We start from the raw sequence: 25,856 nt of genomic DNA, 5'->3' as shown, positions 1-25,856 counted from the left end.
GGAGGGAACAAAGCGCGCTGAATGTCTTTTGCTGGCAAAAAGACATAAATTCAACTGGATCCAAGGACCGATCATTTGCAAAAGTTAAGTAGAATGAAATACTGTCTGTGTATCCGGTATTTTCATTCATGAACGGGGAAATTAAGGTGTAAGAGTTGCTTACATTTTCTCTTCGAGGCCCCACAGAAGCAAACGGTGTTCCGAGAGAAGCCGGTGGAGAAGCTGTTTCGACAAGCCGAGTCTGGAGGAAAGACGACGGCCGCAACCGTGTTTACGGTAACGAACAGCTGGTCACCTTCTGATCGGGAGAAACTGAGGAAGTTAGCGGGAAGCTAACCTTTGTTCACAGAACAAACGCACCTTCGGATCGGAAGAAACTGAAGAAGTTAGCGGGAAGCTAACTCTTTGTTCACGACGGATATCTTCTTCAAACTTCGCCCTTGGACAACATTCACTCAACAGGGTCAGAGGTTGGGTTTTGGGCAGATTAACAGATTGGTTTAGGATGAAATTATCTAAACGTTTTCATGTTATGAAGTTTGTTTTGTGGAACTTGGCTATCTTGGTGCTAGCATGCTACCTGTAGCACACAGGCCGGTTCGTGTTCTTTGTATGTTTTGAAGCTAAGATAAACTTTATTTAAAGGGTGGTTTTAACCAGAACATTGCTCATAACGCGCCATCAGCGCTTATGCATTTTAACCCTGGTATTTTAAAGGTATGTGTTGATTCTGGCGCTAAGCTATCTCTAGCTTAGCACTTTAGCTAGCTTCTTTGTTAGCCCAACGGCCAGCCGGTAAGAACACGTGTGCTAGCATTAAGGCTAGTCAACAGAAAGGTTGTTAGTGAATAAGTCCCTGAACATCATTTGCTAGAGTTGATAACTAAGTAAACACCATTAAGCCCCATTTCTCCAGAAAGATTTGGCTCTTTTCCAAAATACTCAATAATATTTCTTCAAATATTATTTTAATAAATAAAGGCAGTTAATTAGACACCGTTGAGAATTAGTCATCCAGGAGGTTGGTTTTATTCAGCAGATCATTATTTAAAACATTATTTTATTAAAATAATATTTAATCTGATCTTGCATTGTGAAGGGTTGTCTAAAGGTTGCTGATTATTTTCTAAGTTAGTTCCAAAACTAACTTAACTTCACTTCCAGATTCTTCAAGATAATCCTTGGTTCTCAAACATAAACATTGCATGGTAACGTTGCATCACTCTTTTTGGTCATGATTTCTAATCATCTTTAATCAACTTGTTTATATTGTACATAGTCCATTAGTCTTCATTATTCTTTAATTCTGCTTGGTAGTTTAGTTGGATTGTTTTAGCAAAGTAAAGAGTTTGTTGATTGAAATATGTTTGACTTTGAGTTGACTTATTTTTGTTAATAAATTCTTGTATTTTAAGAAATTGTGTGAATTCATTCCATATGTGTGCAGAGTTTATGCTGTTCAATAATGCCAGAGCTCGTCTCACACCTTTCTATTTTGTCCTAATACCATCGCCTTAATGGGGCTGGTATTCACAGGACAACCCTTAACAGACCGGAATATTATTTGGTAAAATATTAAAATATTAATATTAAAATATTAATATTAAATAATATTCTCAGATTCATATTTACAACAGCCGATAGCTGTCGAAGCTGGGAAAAGAAGCTCATAGCTTGTTATCATCCATTTTAAAATATTAAATTGTTAGGTGGTTGGAGTGAGTGGCCAACCCAAACCAACAGTCAGACTCAGAGGAACGACACAGAGATTCTTTAACTTTCTCGCAGCGAGGGCAGCCACACACCAGAGTGTGAGCTACAAGTGTGATTACCTCAGCTTCATTTTATTTATACAGTAGAGTGTACAGACATATCAGATGGGTTTGTGACATTTAGACATTTCAATTGGGGAGTAGAACAGGACAGTTGGTACTGCCTTTGGTTATTGCAAGACCAGCTGCACACAGACCAAGATAAGAATTGAGTACAGCCAGACACTCAAGGAAGTGCAACCCGAGAGAAACTGTTGCTTAAAAAGATACTAATGTCGAGGTAGAAAAACTTTACTGGCCGTCAGTTAACTCTTACATTACTCCCCACCTCTCATCAACTCTTTTTATTTGGCACCCCAAAGGACAATCCTCAGTCAGAGATCAGTTGTACGTTTCCACGAGTTTATTAAAACCAATCTGAATTCAGAGAGGAGAAACACACTTACACGGGTACCTGGAAACGTCTGTGTGTTGTCTCCTTTGGAGGTGTGCCACAATACCTTTATATACCCCTCGCTGCTATGCAGTACACATTGTTGAGGTATTTAATGCTATCACTTATATCTTTGCGGCCTCAACCTCTCCTAGTCCGGATGTCGTGAGAAAGAACAGATGAAGAGCAGGAAATTAAGATTAACGCAAGTTTAATTTGGAAGATAATAAGTCCAATGATTTCTAATGCAAAATGAATATACAAAATAACACAATGAAGGACAATTACAACAAGAAGAGAGAAGTTATATAAGGGCCCTTACAGAGAGAGATGGATTTTCAGCAAAGCATGGCTGTCTTTACCCAGATGTCTCTGTCATTACAAGTTTTCAGTACATCTTTATACTGTGGACTTCAAAGCTTAATGACTGTGCCTTCCCTTTTTCCATCAGGTGTTGTAAATCAGCCAAGCTTCCTTGTGGCATCTATACCACGGCAAAAAGTTGACATTTATTGCTTTATTGTCCCTACAGCCAGCTTTTACGGCTTGCAGCTGCCGAGAACCTTCTAACCCCTGTTTCACCCTTGTGCCACCCTGACCCCTGCTGTGATCTCTCCCCAAGGCTCACTCATGTTAAATCTCAGTTTAATGTTCTCACATGCAAACTAAACCAATGACATGAAATTACATGATTTTAATTCTCAACAACATACACAATCATTCTGTCTACAGACGCCTCCCAGCAACAATACAACAGTTCCTTATATCCAAATAAGGAGTGCTTCTGGTTATTTTCTTCTGGTAAACTCATCTTCCGTGTCTCCTTCACCCCCATCCTTCATCTATTTACGACCTTGCCCTCTCTCTAGCCTTTCTCCCTTGTTATTCACTAATTTATGACCTTGGACTCTCTATGCTTCACTCCCTAAGCTTTCACTCCCCTATATCTGCACCTTCCAGTTACACACATAGATAGTTTATATTCTAGCAACCTTGAGTCTACAGAGAAGGTTATGCATCAGGCGAAGATTGGTCTTCAAGCAGCCAGCAGCATAAATCCTCAGGAGCTGATGATTAAAGTTACGGACAGGTTCTCTATGAAAGAGAACACTCAACTCGCTCATACTCAAAACTACAAAAACACACCAGGATTGGTCTTGTTTTTTTTTTTTTTAAATCAGTAAGTGATGCTGCAAATTAAAAAAGGATAGTGGAGTTAGTTGTCCATTTAACCGATTCCTTCGTAGACACATTTATTATCAGCTTAAAATTAAAACACAAGTGTGCAACTACTAGGGATGGGTACCGAATTCAATACTTTTATAGGTACCTATTGAATTCCGTCAGTACTACCGAGTACCGATACACGTAAAATCTAACATCTAACAGTACCATGTTTCGGTACCTAATGCATCATTGTGACACTGAGGGAGTGGAAGAGTGGGCGATTTTCCATGCCAGACATGAACACAATATTGCGCGCACAAGAGCGTAATGACGTCAGTAGCCGCTGCAACAGTCAGCAAAGCATGGCTGATAGTTAGCGCTGGAAAGTGTGGCTCCACTTTTCAAAATGCTATGTGACAGATCCTTCTCTCTAAATTATTATTTATTTTGAATATTGTCTCTTATATTTCTTTTCTTTTTTACGAGGTGCACCTGAAGTGCCAGCCCGCAGGATCCACTAGGCCCCAGCGCCCTGCTTCTGCCATCCGGTGCACGCTGCAGCTGCTGTGGGCCAAAATCTTGTCTACCTGATAAATAGATTTTTGCAACTTCAACACTTAGTATCATTTGAGAGTTCATTCATGGCAATCATTCGCCTGCATCTACATTAGTTAAACATATATACTGATTACACATACACTGATTATCAATTATTGTTTTGTTATGGCTCAATAAAGAGCTTAACTGGTTACATCCGTGTCTCCCCGTGCTTTTGTTATGACTAAAGGAGCCGAGCTGTAACACACTCGCTGCAATATTTGTGACGCGAAGTGCAAGGCCAGTGGCGGGAATCCTTCTAATCTGAAGAAGCATCTGGTTAAGTAACAGATTTTTCTCCAGGATAAAGAGTGCACAATTTTCATCAACCTTAGATCTACACCTACAACTCCAGCATTCGGCACAGTTAGCATGCCTGCATCCGTTAGCGCCTCGTCTGCAGCCAGCAACATGGCTGGGTTTTAAGTTGTGCATTATTAAGAAGAAACACTACGTTGTCAGTTAAGGGTTTTGATGTTGAAGAAAGGTTTGAAACAGCTGAGATCTTACAACACAAACAGCTGGAAAGCTACCCATCCCTAACGACTACATCCAAAAAATGAATCCTTACTTTCATAGCCAGAACCCAGGCTATGAGCTCACTCACACTCTCTTACTGCTTATTATTTAACCAACTAGTCTTAGTTTCAGCTCAACAGTTGATCAGGGCAATACACGTCTTCCACGTTGGAGAACAGATACGGATCAGCCATATGAAGTAAATCTCTTTGAGCTCTTTTAATGTAGCCCTGCATACTAAGCATTTGTTGGAATGTTCTACAATCATAAAGTCTGGATTCTGTATTTTAAAACGTGATGACATGAATTCAAAGATATCTTGGAAAAAACACAAAAAACAATCCTCACTGAGAGCAAAGTGTACCGGAGTCAAATTCCTTGTTTGTCTGTACAAAGTTGGCAATAAAGCTAATTCTGATTCTGAAAATAAGATATATTGAAAAGAATAATTGTTTTCAAAAAATATCAGGCAGACCTTATTAATTTGACCTAACAGGACTGTATGACCATTTTTTTTGGAAAGCCAACAGTCCACCATTGTTAACACCCTCTTTCAGCTGACAGTATTTTTTCAACACAATTTGAGTCATGCAAAGAGCTTCAGGCCTGCCCTGACCCCAGCCCTGGAGCCAGGCCTGGGGTTGGGACTTGTGGGAGAGGACCTGGTGGTCAGGTTGCTCCTTGCGGGACCCGGCCAGGCCAAGCCCGAACAAGAGACACGGGGCCATCACTCAATGGGCCCACCACCTGCAAGGGGAACCATGAGGGACCAGTGCAAATACAAGTCCTTCTCAAAATATTAGCATATTTTGATAAAGTTAATTATTTTCCATAATGTCATGATGAAAATTTAACATTCATATATTTTAGATTCATTGCACACTAACTGAAATATTTCAGGTCTTTTATTGTCTTAATACGGATGATTTTGGCATACAGCTCATGAAAACCCAAAATTCCTATCTCACAAGATTAGCATATCATTAAAAGGTTCTCTAAACGAGCTATGAACCTAATCATCTGAATCAACGAGTTAACTCTAAACACCTGCAAAAGATTCCTGAGGCCTTTAAAACTCCCAGCCTGGTTCATCACTCAAAACCCCAATCATGGGTAAGACTGCCGACCTGACTGCTGTCCAGAAGGCCACTATTGACACCCTCAAGCAAGATGGTAAGACACAGAAAGAAATTTCTGAACGAATAGGCTGTTCCCAGAGTGCTGTATCAAGGCACCTCAGTGGGAAGTCTGTGGTAAGGAAAAAGTGTGGCAGAAAACGCTGCACAACGAGAAGAAGTGACCGGACCCTGAGGAAGATTGTGGAGAAGGGCCGATTCCAGACCTTGGGAGACCTGCGGAAGCAGTGGACTGAGTCTGGAGTAGAAACATCCAGAGCCACCGTGCACAGGCGTGTGCAGGAAATGGGCTACAGGTGCCGCATTCTCCAGGTCAAGCCACTTTTGAACCAGAAACAGCGGCAGAAGCGCCTGACCTGGGCTACAGAGAAGCAGCACTGGACTGTTGCTCAGTGGTCCAAAGTACTTTTTTCGGATGAAAGCAAATTCTGCATGTCATTCGGAAATCAAGGTGCCAGAGTCTGGAGGAAGACTGGGGAGAAGAAAATGCCAAAATACCAGAAGTCCAGTGTCAAGTACCCACAGTCAGTGATGGTCTGGGTGCCGTGTCAGCTGCTGGTGTTGGTCCACTGTGTTTTATCAAGGGCAGGGTCAATGCAGCTAGCTATCAGGAGATTTTGGAGCACTTCATGCTTCCATCTGCTGAAAAGCTGTATGGAGATGAAGATTTCATTTTTCAGCACGACCTGGCACCTGCTCACAGTGCCAAAACCACTGGTAAATGGTTTACTGACCATGGTATCACTGTGCTCAATTGGCCTGCCAACTCTCCTGACCTGAACCCCATAGAGAATCTGTGGGATATTGTGAAGAGAACGTTGAGAGACTCAAGACCCAACACTCTGGATGAGCTAAAGGCCGCTATCGAAGCATCCTGGGCCTCCATAAGACCTCAGCAGTACCACAGGCTGATTGCCTCCATGCCACGCCACATTGAAGCAGTCATTTCTGCCAAAGGATTCCCGACCAAGTATTGAGTGCATAACTGTACATGATTATTTGAAGGTTGACGTTTTTTGTATTAAAAACACTTTTTTTTTATTGGTCGGATGAAATATGCTAATTTTGTGAGATAGGAATTTTGGGTTTTCATGAGCTGTATGCCAAAATCATCCGTATTAAGACAATAAAAGACCTGAAATATTTCAGTTAGTGTGCAATGAATCTAAAATATACGAATGTTAAATTTTCATCATGACATTATGGAAAATAATGAACTTTATCACAATATGCTAATATTTTGAGAAGGACCTGTAGATTCGGGCAGTGGACGAAGGTGGAGACTTTGACGGCCCGATCTCCAGATGCTTAAGATGGCTCTCGGGACGTGGAATGTCACCTCGCTGGGAGGGATGGAGCCTGAGCTTGTACGGAAGGTCAAGAGATATCGATTAGAAATAGTCGAGCTCACCTTCACACACAAGCGTGGGCTCTGGAACCCAGCTCCTCGAGATAGGCTGGACTCTCTTCTACTCTGGAGTGGCCCGTGGTGAGAGGCGACGAGCTGGGTTGGGTTTGCCTGTTGCCCCCCAGCTCAGCGTTGGGGGTTACCCCAGTGGATGAGAGGGTCGTATCCCTGCGCCCTCCGACTGACGTTTCGGCCTACGGGCCAAGCGGTAGTGCAGAGTACCCAGCTATCTTTGCGTCCCTGTCAGGGGTGCTGCATAGTGCCCCTCCCGAGGACTCTGTTATTCTGCTGGGGGATTTCAGTGCCCACGTGGGAAATGACAGTGACAGTTGGAGAGGCGTGATTGGGAGGGATGGCCTCCCTGATCTGAATCCGATTGATGTTTTCTTATTGGACTTCTGTGCTAGTCACGGATTGTCCGTAATGAACACCATATTTAAGCATAAGGGTGTTCATCAGTGCACTTGGCACCAGGACACCCTAGGCAGGAGGTCAATGATTGACTTTGTTGTTGTGTCTTCAGACCTTCGGCTGCATGTTTTGGACACTCGGGTTAAGTGTAAGAGAGGGGCTGAGCTGTCCAGTGAGTTGGATCCGCTGAGAGAGGAGAAAGCTAGACAGACTTGGCAAGCCCAAGCGTATAGTGAGGGTCTGCTGGGAACGTCTGGTGGAGCCGTCGGCCAGTGAAAGCGCCTAAGGATGGGGAAGCAGTGCTTCGCCAACACTGTTTACAGTGGGGGTGGGGACCTGCTGACCTCAACTGGGGACAACATTGGGTGGTGGAAGGAGTACTTCGAGGATCTCCTCAATCCTGCTGTCACGCATTCCCTGTTGGAAGCAGAGGTGTCTCTACTAAGTCTACTGCCCCCGTGACCTGGTCCCGGATGAAGCGGAAGATGATGAGTACGAGTAAAATTTGAGTCATGCAAAGAGCTCTTGTCTTTGAGAATACCAACCACCAGCTGCAAGACCGCAGAGCATCAAGCAGGGGAGTTGCTGTAGTGGCTCGATGTAATCAACTGCCGACTGTCGCCACATGCTTGCTCACGAAGAGGGACTGCTGCACAGTCAGTGACTCAATGCAATTGGCTTGGTTTACTTAGATAGAAAACATTGTATCAATCAAAATAATAAATGGAACTTGCCCTTTTTTAACTTGAATTCAACTGATTTAATATGTCTTTAAGACTGAACTGATTAGATCATATATTGGACCTGTTTGTCTTGTAAAGTACCTTGATGTCACATGTGAAGAATAAATAACTATTAAGTCTTCAGTGTGTTCAAACTCGACATAGTATGTTGAGTCGTCTGCCATCCTCAATGAAACGTGTGCTACATCTGCCTGGAAACACGTAATAAATAAATGATTGTGTTTAACAGATCATGATTGGAGAGGCCATCTTGTTCTGCTGCCTCTCTCGAATGAAAAGTGGCGGTGGGACAGAGGCCAACATCAACGCAGCCGGCTGCAATTTCAACTCTTTCATTCGCAGAGCCATCCGCTTTGTTGGTATGCTTTTTTTCTTTCTTTTTGGTGGAATAGTCATTTCTAACTCGGTTATATTTTCTCATGTTGTTTTTTTGGACATGGTTTTTGTACTAAAATACCTTATCCCACAACTGTACTGTGTAGATGTAAGAAATTAAACAAGTGGAAGACTATTCAGGAGGTACAAGTGGCTCCTGAATGGATGCATATTTTTGACCTTCACCCCATGTTTAACACAGAGTTAGAGTTTGTTTGTTTCTCCCTCAGGTGTTCACGCATTTGGCCTTTGTGCGACAGCCCTTATTACTGACATCCTGCAACTGATGACTGGCTACCCAACACCCTACTTTCTCACTGTGTGCAAACCCAACTACACCACACTTAACGTCGGTTGTGACAAGAACCCGTATGTAATAGAGGATATCTGTTCAGGAGCAGACCCTGCAGCCATAAACCAGGGGAGGTGAGGAGGAAAAAGATTCTTCGCTTTTATTTAATACTAAAACTAAGAACTTCCCACCAAGAAAAGTCAAATCAGCTTATCAGGGTAATTCTAACGTGTCGTCAGCATGACAAAATGCTGCAATTAAAGAGGATGTTTTTTGTTCCTTTGCAACAGTTTAAAAATGTATTAAATAAGAACTGACCAGCGAAAGTATGTTTGGGCGGTTTATTCTATATATGTCAGCTCTATGTTGTATTAATATTTTAGGACTTTTATTTAATATGTGAAATAAATGTAAAGAAATATGTTTTCTTTCTTAAAATATTGCAGAAGAGCATCTAGAGTATATAAATTTTTATTAATGTCAAACCCAGGGTCTTTTTTATGTAGATGAGACTGAGCAAGATGTAGCAGAGCAGAAAAAAGAAGAGTTATTATATATTGGATGACACGCAAAAGGCCAGTTTATTTATATAGCACATGTAAGCAATAAGACAATCGAAAGTGCTTTATATGATGAAAACATAAAAATGGAAAAAACATTAAAAGGTACATTGTAGTGATATACTAAAGAGAAGAAAAGTCGGATTACTTACGGAAATTAATCATGTTTTAGTTTAGAGTTTAAATAAAACAAATGTAACTTTATACAAATGGGGTTTTATTTAAAAGAACTGGGTTTTTTGGAAGTTTGTTCCAGATTAGAGAAGCATAAGAACTGATTGTCGCTTCTCCATGTTTGGTTCTGATTCTGGGGATGCAGAGTAGACTAACCAGAAGAGCTAAGTGTCTCAGAAGGTTGATACAACAGCAATAAATCTTTAGAACTGGGGTGAAGTTCTCTACTTTCTGAGCTTTAGTGAGGATGCAGGCAGCAGCGTTCTGGATCAGCTGAAGCTGTCATTGTTTTCCAGACAGCTTTGACCCACATACAGAAAAACGCTCAGAAGAACAGAATGTAAGGTGTTTTTATTGTCAGCAAAATAATCAGGAGGGGGGACGGGAAACGCCAACTGTACGGGAAGAAAGGAGAAATGACTGATGAACAAAGGATAATGTTGAAAAATTACTAAAAGATCTGAGAAATGGCTTACTAAATTTTTGCTGCTTGAACCACCAGGGGTAGAGGGATTCAGGGTCTTGGCTTGCGAAGTAGAAGTTGCTCAACTGTTCTCTCTGGTGCTGTCTGAGAGGACTTGGTGAAAAGCAGAGATAGCTTGGTGCGGGTACTTGTGTTGGAGGGTGGAACAGGGTACGCTTATGCCTTGGTCCTGAAGGAGGAGGAAGCGGGAAGCCGCCAGCGTGGTCTGTGTCCGAAAAGTACAGGTGGTTGAGTACGAAGTCCACAAAAAGGAAGTTCCAATTTCCAGTAGGCGATAATCTTAATTCTCCAGAACCTTCTGGAGCGTAGTTGAGCCTCAGCAAGGTAAACAAAGCTTTAGGTTAGAAACTTGCGAGGGAGCAAAATACAAAGTTATATGGAGCACAAAAACGAAGCAAAAATCAGTAGAGGCTGAGCTTGTTACCACTGAAGGCAAACACTCTGACATCGAAGTGCTGGCAGCCTCCCGCTTAAGTACTCCTCCATGCAATCAGTAGATAGGTTATACCTGTCACCCAGAGCACCTGAGAACCTCCAGCACCAACTGAGAAACACTGACAATGAATAGAAGTACACAGTGCACACACACACACACACAGATCCTGACAGAAGCTGTCTGATCGACTTTTTAGGCAGACCTGTGAAGACACTGTTACAGTAGTGGGTCCATCACTACACCCAGATATCGGGCCTGAATAGTAGTTACTAGCTGTAGTGCTTGAATTTTCCGAGCTCTTGCACCACAATTCGTTTTCATTTATTTGCTTGTCACAAGTAGGATTTTGGGACTATTTTGTGTTAGCCAAGGACATACTCCAATCTGTAGAGCTCATAGAGGAAATCATATACAGTACAGACCAAAGGTTTGGACACACCTTCTCATTCAAAGAGTTTTCTTTATTTTCATGACTATGAATATTGTAGCTTCACACTGAAGGCATCAAAACTATGAATTAACACATGTGGAATTATATACTGAACAAAAAAGTGTGAAACAACTGAAAATATGTCTTATATTCTAGGTTCTTCAAAGTAGCCACCTTTTGCTTTGATTACTGCTCCGCACACTCTTGGCATTCTGTTGATGAGCTTCAAGAGGTAGTCACCTGAAATGGTTTTCCAACAGTCTTGAAGAAGTTCCCAGAGTGCTTAGCACTTGTTGGCCCTTTTGCCTTCACTCTGCGGTCCAGCTCACCCCAAACCATCTCCATTGGGTTCAGGTCCGGTGACTGTGGAGGCCAGGTCATCTGGCGCAGCACCCCATCACTCTCCTTATTGGTCAAATAGCCCTTACACAACCTGGAGGTGTGTTTGGGGTCATTGTCCTGTTGAAAAATAAATGATGGTCCAACTAAATGCAAACCGGATGGAATAGCATGCCGCTGCAAGATGCTGTGGTAGCCATGCTGGTTCAGTATGCCTTCAATTTTGAATAAATCCCCAACAGTGTCACCAGCAAAGCACCCCCACACCATCACACCTCCTCCTCCATGCTTCACGGTGGGAACCAGGCATGTAGAGTCCATCCATTCACCTCTTCTGCGCTGCACAAAGACACGGTGGTTGGAACCAAAGAGGTGACTCTTGGTCTTCCTTTCCTGGGGCGGTCCTCATGTGAGCCAGTTTCTTTGTAGCGCTTGATGGTTTTTGTGACTGCACTTGGGGACACTTTCAAAGTTTTCCCAATTGTTTGAACTGACTGACCATCATTTCTTAAAGAAATGATGGCCACTCGTTTTTCTTTACATAGCTGCTTTTTTTTCTTGCTTTAATACAAATTCTAACAGTATATTCAATAGGACTATCAGCTGTGTACTGTATCCACCTCCTGCACAACACAACTGATGGTCCCAACCTCATTTATAAGGCTTGAAATCCCACTTATTAAACCTGACAGGGCACACCTATGAAGTGAAAACCATTTCAGGTGACTACCTCTTGAAGCTCATAAACAGAATGCCAAGAGTGTGCGGAGCAGTAATCAAAGCAAAAGGTGGCTACTTTGAAGAACCTAGAATATAAGACAGTTGTTTCATAATTTTTTGTTCAGTATATAATTCCACATGTGTTAATTCATAGTTTTGATGCCTTCAGTGTGAAGCTACAATATTCAGAGTCATGAAAATAAAGCTCTTTGAATGAGAAGGTGTGTCCAAGCTTTTGGTCTGTACTGTATGTGAGAAGCCCCAATGTGTTTTCTGAGGTGATGCACTATATTGCCAAAATAATAATTAATACTTTATTGATTCCAAAGGGGAAATTAGACCCTCTGCATTTAACCCATCCCTTATAGGGAGCAGTGGGCTGCCGTTGTGCAGCGCCCATGGAGCATTCTGGGGCTAAGGGTCTTGCTCAGGGACCCAGAGTGGCAATCTGTGGGATACAAACCCAGCCCCTTGTGTCCCTTCCGGAACACAAACCTCCTGCTCTAACCACTAGGCCACCACTCACTCACCTGCCTTGACATGCATATGGACTTAACTGACATCCCATTATTAATCCATTGGGTTCAATATGATGTTGGTCCACCCTTTGCAGCTATAACAGCTTCAACTGTTCTGGGAAGGCTGTCCACAAGGTTTTGGAGTGTGTTAAAGGAAATTTTTGACCATTCTTTCAGAAGCACATTTGTGATGTTGGACAAGAAGATTGGCTCCCAGTCTCCGCTCCAATTCATCCCAAAGGCCAGTCAAGCTCATCCACACCAGAATCTTTCAATCATGTCTTAATGGATCTTTATTTGTGCACTGGTGCACAGTCATGCTGGAAGAGGAAGGGGCCATCTCCAAACTGTTCCCAAAAGGTTTGGTTCATGGAATTGTCTAAAATCTCTTGGTCTGCTGAAGCATTCATAGTTCCGTTCACTGGAACTAAGGGGCCAAATCTCATAAAACAACCCGACAGCATAATCCCCCTCCACCAAACTTGACATCTTGCACAGCACAGTCGGACAATTACCGTTCTACTGGCAACCGCCAAACTCAAACCCAGATTGCCAGATGGAGAAGCATGATTCTTCACTGCAGTGAACGCACCTCCACTGCTCTAGAGTCAAGTGGCGGTGTGCTTCACACCACTGCATCAGACACATTGCATTGCTCTTGGTGATGTATGGCTTGGATACAACTGCTCAGCCATGGAAACCCATTCCATGAAGCTCTCTACTCACTGTTATTGACCTCATCTGAAGGCGACGTGAAGTTTGGAGGTCTGTAGCGATTGACTCTGAAGAAAGTTGGTGACCAGCATCTGTCAGTTTATGTGTCCTACCACTTCACGGCTAAGTCATTGTTGTTCCCAATCGCTTCCACTTTCTGACAGTTGACTGTGGAATATTTAGGAGCGAGGAAATTTAATCACTGGACTTGTTGCACAGGTGGCATCCGATCACAGTACCATGCTGCAACTCACTGAGCTCCTGAGAACGACCTATTCTTTCACAAATGTTGGTAGAAACAGTCTGCATGCCTAGGTGTTTGATTTTATACACCTAGGTTTATGGAACAACTTCTTTCAATTACGTGGATGGGGGACTGCATACTTTGGCAATATATTGTATCTAGCATTGACCAGCCATCTAGTCAATTCACTATTAAGGTTATCTATCATTTAACAAATTAACCAAGACAGCCAAAAATGAATATGGATTACTTTGCAAGCCAATTTTCCAATCAGTTTTCTGTACAATTACCTGGTTGCCATATCAACAACTAAAGAAAATCCTGACAGCTGAGCATGCAACCAGCGGTAAAAACAACAACCTTGGTATTTCTGGATATGGTTGCCCATAATTCTTATGTCACAAAGATCTCATAATTGAAGATGTGTTAAAGAATGACATTTGAGGCAAAGTTAGAGATACCGGGCAATTTGTGTTAACATCAAAATGTATTCTCTCTATGTTTTCAGTCCTGCTCTTAAGGAATATAACTGGGTGCATTTAAGCCAAAGAAACATGTTTTTTTCTGCTTGATGTTTGATGGGTACATATTAGCAATTCCAAACAATTATTGATCTAATGTTATTTGCAAGGGCTGCAATGAATTATACTGGTAGTCAACTCTTCTATCGATCTTTTTTAGACTAGTTGGTGAGTCAATTATTTTGATCAGCTTTGTCAACAAAGCCTCATGTTTTACAGTAGCTTCTGCAGTCTTTATAACTGTTGATTTCCTCTCGATCATTAAGCAATTCCCACTGTAGCTCTTTTCCATTGACTTTCCAGCTCTGCATGGCTCTACTCCACTCGGTCTTGCTTCACTAGGCACAGAACCTGTTGTGTTTCTACAGAGCCACTGACAGCTGGAGCTATGGCTTGAAGCCCGCCCCCAGCCATCAGTGTTGTGCGCTGTGCTGCTATTAACGTTACCGTGTGACATTGTCACATTAAATGAATCTGTGTGAAACCATAGAAAATAAATAAATAGAAAATAAAAACATACATAAATGAAATACAAAAATGTTTTGTATTATTCTATATGCAAGAATTTCTTGTATAGGTTTTCTCAGGATAATTAGATGAAACACATACCAGCCCGAAAAGCACAGGTTTTTGACGTGAGGATGAGTACTTTCCCACATGGGGCAATGAGCTTGTCAGAGCCAAGAGAGCCACAAAACGGAGGCTGTTTTCAGCTCAGGAGCAGGGACCAAAAAAGCCAATACTGGGCTAGTAATGGAAACGTTTGCAAAATGGACCAAGTGGAGTGGAGCCGACCCAAGTAGAGCCCATGGGTATGGGGCATTAGAAAGATGACTTATTATAAAATAGTTTTTCTTCTTCCTTGATCAGCTCAAATTTGAAATCTAAATGACTTACAACAAGTGAAAGCTGAACTGAATTCATCCTTACTGAGTACAGATTCTTTGGAAGACTTTATGATTTTTAAATAATTTATTTAATTTAATTTAGAGGTCATGTAAAAAAGTCAATTGACTTATTTAACAGGGTTTGTTGACAATCTAAAAAAAAATTTCCATTTGATTTGATTTGATTTTAAATGTATTTATTTTAAATACAAAGGTCAACTCTTTATATTTAGAGATTTAAAATGAGCAAGCCATGTGTATAGATATATTTTCCAGATTTGCACAGAGAAAATGTAGTGAAATTTTATAAAAAATTATACTTTTTGAACTACTGCTCCTAGGCAATGTTCAGCCAAAAGAAAAAAAAAACAGGAAATATAAGAAAAACCCAGATTTGACATTTAACTACTAAAATAACTCTCAGCTACCAGAGACACTTGTTAGCCATTAAAGCGTTGGCTGTAAAAACCACAGTGATACCACATTAAAAAACATTAGAATACTTCACCAATGCAGTAGTAAAGAAATCTGCTTGCACTGCTGATTTCAGCTATAAATTTAGGTCAGCTCCATGAGAAGCAGTGCAGTCAGTTCTCACATTTGTATTAATTATTTATAATTCCACAGATGTTTCAGATGGAAATGAAATGAAGGCACACATGGATACAACTGCTTGAATGCATCAAGACGCTCTGATTCACACACCAGCAGAGCCGGGCTGAATAGAGGACTGGATTTAAGGAGCTGTTAAAAATAGGTCATTTGGAAAGAACTCTGTAAGAAACTGGGCCACAGGTTCACATTCCCTTTGCAGCTCCTGCTGGAGTGCACCATAAGACTGGATTAAACACTGATTATATGCTTATACACATTTTATAGGGTCCTTGAGGGGTGGTTACAGTAAAATGTAAAGGCTGAAGCTCATAAAACAAGACATCTAATTTGGTTTGATGAGAGAACCCGTAGAAACAAAATGCTGCTGCCTTATTTATCTCATTATACATGAGTTTCTTCTGCCTTACTGTTGATTCACTCATGCTCTTTGTTCTGTTACAGAAAATCCTTCCCATCTCAGCATGCTACCTTAGGTTCCTTTGCTGCTGTCTACATATCAGTGAGTAATTAAGCCTTTCTAAAAACACACGTGTACCATGGACAGATTTAAATACACATTTTAATGAGGATAATAGTCTTTTATTATCTGGTCTATATAGTTACTCACATGCCTGGCAGCTGGATCTGCTCCCATAGCTTAAGTATAGAGCGGTATGAAAAATTATTTATTTCCTAAAAGATTCCCTGTTTTTTTCTCTTAAGTCAGTCTTAAATATATTAGATCATTAAACAGATCTATAAACATTTCAAAGATATATACTAGGGGTGTAATGGTACATACAGGTCCTTCTCAAAATATTAGCATATTGTGATAAAGTTAATTATTTTCCATAATGTCATGATGAAAATTTAACATTCATATATTTTAGATTCATTGCACACTAACTGAAATATTTCAGGTCTTTTATTGTCTTAATACGGATGATTTTGGCATACAGCTCATGAAAACCCAAAATTCCTATCTCACAAAATTAGCATATCATTAAAAGGGTCTCTAAACGAGCTATGAACCTAATCATCTGAATCAACGAGTTAACTCTAAACACCTGCAAAAGATTCCTGAGGCCTTTAAAACTCCCAGCCTGGTTCATCACTCAAAACCCCAATCATGGGTAAGACTGCCGACCTGACTGCTGTCCAGAAGGCCACTATTGACACCCTCAAGCAAGAGGGTAAGATAGAGAAAGAAATTTCTGAACGAATAGGCTGTTCCCAGAGTGCTGTATCAAGGCACCTCAGTGGGAAGTCTGTGGGAAGGAAAAAGTGTGGCAGAAAACGCTGCACAACGAGAAGAGGTGACCGGACCCTGAGGAAGATTGTGGAGAAGGGCCGATTCCAGACCTTGGGGGACCTGCGGAAGCAGTGGACTGAGTCTGGAGTAGAAACATCCAGAGCCACCGTGCACAGGCGTGTGCAGGAAATGGGCTACAGGTGCCGCATTCCCCAGGTCAAGCCACTTTTGAACCAGAAACAGCGGCAGCAGCGCCTGACCTGGGCTACAGAGAAGCAGCACTGGACTGTTGCTCAGTGGTCCAAAGTACTTTTTCAGATGAAAGCAAATTCTGCATGTCATTCGGAAATCAAGGTGCCAGAGTGTGGAGGAAGACTGGGGAGAAGGAAATGCCAAAATGCCAGAAGTCCAGTGTCAAGTACCCACAGTCAGTGATGGTCTGGGGTGCCGTGTCAGCTGCTGGTGTTGGTCCACTGTGTTTTATCAAGGGCAGGGTCAATGCAGCTAGCTATCAGGAGATTTTGGAGCACTTCATGCTTCCATCTGTTGAAAAGCTTTATGGAGATGAAGATTTCATTTTTCAGCACCACCTGGCACCTGCTCACAGTGCCAAAACCACTGGTAAATGGTTTACTGACCATGGTATCACTGTGCTCAATTGGCCTGCCAACTCTCCTGACCTGAACCCCATAGAGAATCTGTGGGATATTGTGAAGAGAACGTTGAGAGACTCAAGACCCAACACTCTGGATGAGCTAAAGGCCGCTATTGAAGCATCCTGGGCCTCCATAAGACCTCAGCAGTGCCACAAGTTGATTGCCTCGATGCCACGCCGCATTGAAGCAGTCATTTCTGCAAAAGGATTCCCGACCAAGTATTGAGTGCATAACTGTACATGATTATTTGAAGGTTGACGTTTTTTGTATTAAAAGCACTTTTCTTTTATTGGTCGGATGAAATATGCTAATTTTGTGAGATAGGAATTTTGGGTTTTCATGAGCTGTATGCCAAAATCATCCGTATTAAGACAATAAAAGACCTGAAATATTTCAGTTAGTGTGCAATGAATCTAAAATATATGAATGTTAAATTTTCATCATGACATTATGGAAAATAATTAACTTTATCACAATATGCTAATATTTTGAGAAGGACCTGTACATATCTGGAACACACACACATACATTCCAGTTTCCACTAAGGTATAATTTTACATCATATATAAATCATATATGTTTATTTGTTGATTCAGTGAGCATCCAAAAATGTATTGAATTTAAATGTCAAATATTGGTATTTAATAAACATGTGATTGTGATTAATTATTTACTAACACTGTAAATAAATGTCGTATTTAATCACATGCCACCTCTAATATACATGCATATACACTCTATTGTCACATATACACTACCAGTCAAAGTTTTGAACACACCCTTGTCATTCAGTGGCTTTTGCTTGTTTTTCTTACTGTCTAAATTATAGACACATAGAAAACTATGTCTATCATTTTATCAAAGTTCATCAAAACTATGAAGCAAAAGTATATATAATTATTTAGCAAAATTCTGACATAACTCAAAACATCTTTCTTCAAAATACCCCTTTGCTTTGCTTACTTTTTTTCACACTCTTGGCATTCTCTAGATGAACTTCATGAGGTAGTCACCTGAGATGGTTTTCTAACAGTCCTGAAGGAGTCCTGGAGGTAGGAATAAAAATATAGACAAACCATCGAATGAGAAGGTGTACCCAGACTTTCGACTGGTTGTGTATCTAAGAAGCCATTAAACCGGACTTTCCCAAACATTTTTGGATATTCTTTCTGAGTGTTAGGTTATTGTTCTGCTAAAAGACCAAAGACTTTATAAAAACAAGTCTGATACTGTGAAACACATTTATAAGTAGGCTCCATGGCAGATAGCATGAGAAAGGAAGAATAAAAATAGGGAACAAGTTATGCTCACTTTGCACACAAGCTGAGCCTAAACATCTGATTTGATCAGAAATTATGTAACACTTTTTTATGCTTAATATACAGTACATTGGAAAGTAATGGGTCCAACCGTCAACACTTATATGTTCCTCCCAGAAAGCCATACTTTCTAAGGTTTCTTTAAATGGTTTTGATTAATAGTTCGTTGAGCTTCTAAAGGTCTTTTTTTGGATGTTGGCTGCTTTTTAACTCATTTTCAGTGTTGATATTTTGTCACGGAATCCTGATCCCACAAATTCAAGCACTGATTCTGGATTGTGTCTACACATAAGAAAAAGCTAAAAAGAACTGATTTTAAATTTAATCCCCATGCACTGTGGAGCAGTATTTAGCTCTGTGGCCTCATAGACAGAAGGTATCTTCCTTGTGTGGAATTAGCACACTACCAACACACTGTACCCTGAGTCAAATCTATACTCTTCCCAATATAACACAGTTTGGTGGAAATAACGAAGTAATTTAACTTTGGGGATTCCCGAACAGTTGTTACCTGAAAACATAGTATACAGCAGATTATCGGACTTGACTGAAAATGATTTACGATACAGCCTAAGTCAAAATACAAAAGCCAAGTACAAAGTTTGAATGATCTCCAGAAAGCCTGGACAGCTACTGATCAAGAGAGCTTTAACATTACAGAAAAGTGTTGACACAGCATTGTATTATATAAACAACTGGACAATGCAAAATGACATGGGAATGATGTGGCTTCTGTTTTTGTCTTGACAGATGTATTTCAACAGCACACTCTCAGACTCGTCCAAGCTGCTTAAGCCTCTGCTAGTCTTCTCTTTTATAATGAGTGCCATCATTTGTGGTTTGACCAGGATCATTCAGTATAAGAACCACGCTGCTGATGTTTACCTAGGATTTCTGATTGGAGGAGCTATTGCAGTGTACCTGGTAAGACCGTCAAAAATAACTCTCTTTCTTAAATCTTTTAGATGGTAACGTTACCAGGAAAACAATTTCCTTTTGAATGTGTGTTTTTGTAAACAGCATCTTTCATCACAAGCAACTTTGAGTTTTTCACTAAAACTCTTCATTAGACTGAAATGACTTCAGCTATTTGTGCAAAATAATTATACAGACATTAAGATATCTTGAATCTATTCAGTCACTTTTGTGCAGCCATAATCTTGTCTCAAACTATTATATGTCTTAAAAAATGAGCAAATGTAAAACATATGGACAAATTGACTCACTTTCATGTGCATTTATCACAAGCCGACACATGCAACTGACAGAAACATGTTGGATATACAGGGGTTGGACAATGAAAGTGTAACACCTGTCATTTTAGTGTGGGAGGTTTCATGGCTAAATTGGACCAGCCTAGTAGCCAGTCTTCATTGATTGCACATTGCACCAGTAAGAGCAGAGTGTGAAGGTTCAATTAGCAGGGTAAGAGCACAGTTTTGCTCAAAATATTGAAATGCACACAACATTATAGGTGACATACCAGAGTTCAAAAGAGGACAAATTGTTGGTGCACGTCTTGCTGGCGCATCTGTGACCAAGACAGCAAGTCTTTGTGATGTATCAAGAGCCACGGTATCCAGGGTAATGTCAGCATACCACCAAGAAGGATGAACCACATCCAACAGGATTAACTGTAGACGCAAGAGGAAGCTGTCTGAAAGGGATGTTCTGGTGCTAACCCGGATTGTATCCAAAAAACATAAAACCACGGCTGCCCAAATCACGGCAGAATTAAATGTGCACCTCAACTCTCCTGTTTCCACCAGAACTGTCCGTCAGGAGCTCCACAGGGTCAATATACACAGCCGGGCTGCTATAGCCAAACCTTTGGTCACTCATGCCAATGCCAAACGTCGGTTTCAATGGTGCAAGGAGCGCAAATCTTGGGCTGTGGACAATATGAAACATGTATTGTTCTCTGATGAGTCAACCTTTACTGTTTTCCCCACATCCGGGAGAGTTACGGTGTGGAGAAGTCCCAAAGAAGCGTACCACCCAGACTGTTGCATGCCCAGAGTGAAGCATGGGGGTGGATCAGTGATGGTTTGGGCTGCCATATCATGACATTCCCTTGGCCCAATACTTGTGCTAGATGGCCACATCACTGCCAAGGACTACCGAACCATTCTTGAGGACCATGTGCATCCAATGGTTCAAACATTGTATCCTGAAGGTGGTGCCGTGTATCAGGATGACAATGCACCAATATACACAGCAAGACTGGTGAAAGATTGGTTTGATGAACATGAAAGTGAAGTTGAACATCTCCCATGGCCTGCACAGTCACCAGATCTAAATATTATTGAGCCACTTTGGGGTGTTTTGGAGGAGCGAGTCAGGAAACGTTTTCCTCCACCAGTATCACGTAGTGACCTGGCTACTATCCTGCAAGAAGAATGGCTTAAAATCCCTCTGACCACTGTGCAGGATTTGTATATGTCATTCCCAAGATGAATTGACGCAGTATTGGCCGCAAAAGGAGGCCCTACACCATACTAATAAATTATTGTGGTCTAAAACCAGGTGTTTCAGTTTCATTGTCCAACCCCTGTAAGTGAGATAATGATCAAAAGTCAGGAATCAGTAGGATTCATGCTTTAGAAGAACACCTGCATTTACCGAGGCCAACCTTACAAATACAGGAGGGATTCATGTTTCACCTGCATTCCAATGATTTAATCCAAACACAGGCAGGTGTAAGACATGGGCAGGACAATAACAAGAGCATGGGAACACAGAACCCATAGACAGGGAGCAAACAGGGTAGTGACCAGAGTAGTTTTCCAGGAGGAACCGGTGGGGAATAATGACAATAGGCAAGTATAAGTACTGGAGAATGGACCAATGAATGCACAGATCTAACTACAGGGCAACCAAAACGAAAAACAGTTCAGGTGGACGGCCAAGAGGTTGTTTTGGGTAGGCAGAGTTCAGGTGGATGGCCGGCAGGTCATCCCCAGCAGGCACAGAGGTCAGTCAGATGGCCGTGAGGATGTCCTGGCAAGGCACAAATTTTAAGAGGCCAGAGGTGTTAATACCTTGGCAGGCGGCAACGAAGGTCTAGGGGTCGGCAGTAACGTTGAAACCTTGGTGGCCGGCGATGGTGGCTATGACGAGAGCCAGGAAACCAGAGACGAAGGAGCAGGTGGTCTGGAGGCCCGCGACAGCTGAGAAGGAGGTCTGGAGGCTGGCATCAGCCAGGAAGGAGCACAAGAGCACAAATTTTCAATTTGAGAACAGGATTTCATTCCGCTTGCCCTCAAAACTTCTGCTTTCTTCCAAATATACTCTGTTCTCTCTCCAATCTTTGTTTCTGCGCTCTGATTTAATGCTTCTTGCATAGATCATTTCTCCTCCTGCTTGCTTCATCCTCCATGCGCACAAACTTGCTCTCTGCTCGGATCAAAACTGAGCTCTCAAGTTTCTTTCCTGCTCGCAAATTCTTTTGGCTCTCTCTCAGATTAAAGTTGTATCATCTCCTAGCAACCATATCAGCCAATAGAATGACAGTGTGCAACTGCTAGGTCACAGATTTAGTTGGAGTGCGCTTGTTTCCTTATACTGAGTGTACCTGTGTACGACTTTAATCTGAGAGAGAGCAAAAAGAATTTGCAAGCAGGGAAGAAACTTCCCCCAGTTTTGATCTAAGCAGAGAGCAAGTTTGTATTGTAAATATTGAAAAATTATAATTAATAATAAAAACACACCAACCCCGACAGGCCTTGGTGGAAACTTAAATGCATAAAACATCACTGCTACATGGAATGAGCTGGTTTTCACAACTATGAGGCTCATTTTGTTGCTTTCTGGCAACTTAAAGAAACTTGAATAAACAACATTTTACTAATGGTAATGTAAAATTTAAAACATTATCTTCTACAACTACTAGAATACAAAGTTGAAAATGTCATACAGGAAGATGGAAAAACTATTTTTATCTGTGTGTCTTTTACATTTTAGTCATTAAAGAAAATTCAATACTTTGGCTACAAGAATTAATTAAAAAAAATGGAAAGTAATAGGTATCATAGGAAAGATTTCAGAAATCAATGATGTCTGCATTGTCAATTAAAATAAGTTCTTCTGTTTGATATGTTTCCAGGGGGTGTATGCAGTTGGAAATTTTCAGTCAAGTGAGGAGACCAGCAGCAGTCCTCTTGTCCTTGTGCACCACCCTTCTTGCTCATTGCCACATGTAACTCAGGAGGCTGTTTTCCATCACCTAAAGATGAAAGGCAGTATGGCTGGTGAGGCTGGCATCCCCACCTCCCACTCTGAAAGCCTGCTTCACAGAGGCCTTCAGCAGCAGAGGCCTGAAGAAAGCCTAAAGCGCTCCAATACTAATGTGGAAGTGATGTCACCTTGCAGTCCCCAGAACAAAGACGCCATAATGACTTTTAGCCACACGCTCCCTCGGGTTCACACCCCTCAGGCCATAGCAGCATATGAAGAAGCCGCCAGACGCCATGCTGCCACTCTCCACCATGCGTCCATGGACTCTAGTCGCTCAAAGCAGCTTTTGTCTCAATGGAAAAGCAAGAACAACAACCATAAATGCTCAATGATATGCCCAGACTCCTTCTCCTCCTCTGTAGACTCATCCTCTGGCCACACCGCCCACCTTCCACATCATGGCAGCATCGAGCTCCGGTCCAGCTCTGAACCATCAACTGTGGGCATAAATGGGGGCCTTGATGCCAGTACATACATGTCCAAGCTGCCTACTGGTGTTAGTACCACCCTGCCCAGTAATTGCAGTGGAATCACTGGAGGGTCCAGAATGTTAATGCAGTCTAGACCTGGGTCTTCACAGCTGGTGCACATACCAGAGGAAGCTCATGAAAATTACAACACCCCCTCCCAAAGGACAGTGGGGGAAGGAGGTGGAAGTGACATAACGATCAACAGTACAGTTCAGGCTAACTGGCAAAGAGCAGCCGAGAAGACTGGAAATATTCAGAACACCCAGCCACGAATCATGCAAGTGATTGCTATGTCCAAGCAGCAGGGTCTACTTCAAACCCATTCCAAAAGCTTAGACGAAAGCAGTATGGGTTTCAATGATAATGGAAGTTGCCAGGGTAGTTTGCGTTACAGGGCACTCACCAATCAAGACCCTATCAGCACCACAGGGCCCAGCTCACTGGTCAGCACAACTGCTAGCATTTCAGGAAGCACTGGAGCAATTGTCAGAGTAGAGGCTCACCCTGAAAATAACAGACCAGTGATTCAAGCTCCGTCCACAGATGGAAGTGGATCCTGGAGGTGGCGGTCACTGGATCATGGCAATGGAGTTAGTGGAAATGCAGGTACTGGTTATGTTAGTAGTGGGTCTGGTCCTGGGAGTCTCAGGCAGACTGTTGAGCACAATGATCAAAGCGTCGACTCAGAGAGTTCAGACTCAGTACGTGAAGGATCAGTTGATCGAAAGCATGGCAATCATATTATTACCACAACCTCTACAGTTGGGACCCCATCCGTAGTCACTGTTCACACACAGAACACTGGCCAGTCAGAGCAGAGGCTCCATCCTCCAAGCCTTTCCACCATAAGGGTTACTCCAGGTGATGGATGTGGTTCTGGTTCTGGAGCTGGAGGAGGTGGTGTTGGAGCAGGAAGTGGTATCATAGGTGTAGAGACTGCTTCAGAAATCCCCTCAGTTGCTTCTAGTCGTGAGTCAACACTGCGAAGAAAAAGCAATAATATTATCCTGATCCCAGAGAGAGCCAACAGTCCTGATAACGCTAGGAACATTTTCTACAAGGGAACATCAATTACTCCTACTTTCAAGGAGTAAAACATGACATGACCAGACAGCCATTTGAAGGAAGCTAAGAGGTGTATTTTCAAAAAATAAGTATTTAAATTCGATGGAAGTTTTTATGTAGCATGGTTCTTGTACACGTTTACACTGAAGCACAACAGTTCATGTGTTGTAAAAATAATCACTGTGTATTTTTTGTGGTCACTCTTTAGGAAACCTTTTTATACAGACATGTTTTGGACTAAATACAAACACCAAAAAGAAAAAAAAACTAAGTGTGAGGCTCACATTTAGACAAAATTATTGTTTCATAGCTGAGAAACCAATGTTTACTTCCCTACATTGTAAATACTTTGTATACTTGAAAGTGGTGCTACACCAGCCAAAACTATTTACGTGACATGAAGCATTCTGCATTATCTAAATACACCAACAATTATTTTACAAAGATTTACAACTATGGCAAGAAGGTTTTTATGATGCAACTTTCCTGTAGATAATCCATCTTTAACAGAATACTGTTGGAACCATAAGTGAGCTTAGCATTTAACATGTAGCTACAAAGACAAATTAGCTGAAACTTGCACTATGTTTACTATGTACCATTATATATATCTGTATATATAGATATATATGTATATATATATATGTATATAGATATATATATATATATCTATATATATATAGATATATATATATAGATATATATATATAGTCAGTCAGTCAGTCATTTTCTACCGCTTATTCCATAGTGGGTCGCGGGGGAGCTGGTGCCTATCTCCAGCAGTCTATGGGCGAGAGGCAGGGTACACCCTGGACAGATCGCCAGTCCATCGCAGGGCAACACACAAACAACCTATATATATATATATATATATCTATATATATATATATATATATATATATATATATATATATAGATATATATATATATAGATATATATATATATCTATATATATATATATATCTATATATATATATATCTATATATATATAGATATATATGTGCACACACACACAGTGGGAAGAACAAGTATTTGATATGTTGCTGATTTTGCAGGTTTGCCACTTGCAAAGCATGTGGAAGTCTTTAATCTTTATTATAGGCACTCTTCAAACTGTGAATGACAGAATCTAAAACAAAAATCCAGAAAATCAGATTGTGTGATTTTTAAGCAATTAATTTGCATTTATTGCATGAAGTATTTTATCACCTAACAACCAGTAAGAATTCTGGCTCTCACAGGCCTGTTAGTTCTTCTTTAAGAAGCCCTCCTGTTCTTCACTCATTACCTGTATAAAAGACACCTGTCCACACTCAATCAATCAAACAAACTCCAACCTCTCCACAGTGGTGAAGACCAGAGAGCTGTCTAAGGACATCAGG

At 41.4% G+C, this 25,856-nt stretch overlaps 1 protein-coding gene across 1 annotated transcript in view; it reads left to right on the top strand.

Moving 5' to 3' along the window:
- LOC124857776 (phospholipid phosphatase-related protein type 4) overlaps positions 1 to 25,151 on the top strand; it is a 60,939-nt gene extending 35,788 nt beyond the window's left edge. Inside the window, exons 3-7 of the mRNA XM_047349206.1 lie at positions 8,416 to 8,545; positions 8,792 to 8,987; positions 15,937 to 15,994; positions 19,452 to 19,625; positions 22,807 to 25,151. Of these exons, the coding sequence (XP_047205162.1) occupies positions 8,416 to 8,545; positions 8,792 to 8,987; positions 15,937 to 15,994; positions 19,452 to 19,625; positions 22,807 to 24,501 (2,253 nt within the window). The 3' untranslated portion in view covers positions 24,502 to 25,151. The remainder of the gene's footprint in view (positions 1 to 8,415; positions 8,546 to 8,791; positions 8,988 to 15,936; positions 15,995 to 19,451; positions 19,626 to 22,806) is intronic.
- Positions 25,152 to 25,856: the final 705 nt, after the last annotated feature.

The sequence above is a fragment of the Girardinichthys multiradiatus genome, chromosome 21 (genome assembly GCF_021462225.1).
Source record: "Girardinichthys multiradiatus isolate DD_20200921_A chromosome 21, DD_fGirMul_XY1, whole genome shotgun sequence".
NCBI classification, from domain to species: domain Eukaryota; kingdom Metazoa; phylum Chordata; class Actinopteri; order Cyprinodontiformes; family Goodeidae; genus Girardinichthys; species Girardinichthys multiradiatus.
The sequence above is the reverse complement of the archived record's forward strand: the minus strand, read 5'-3'. Positions and strand labels throughout refer to the sequence as shown.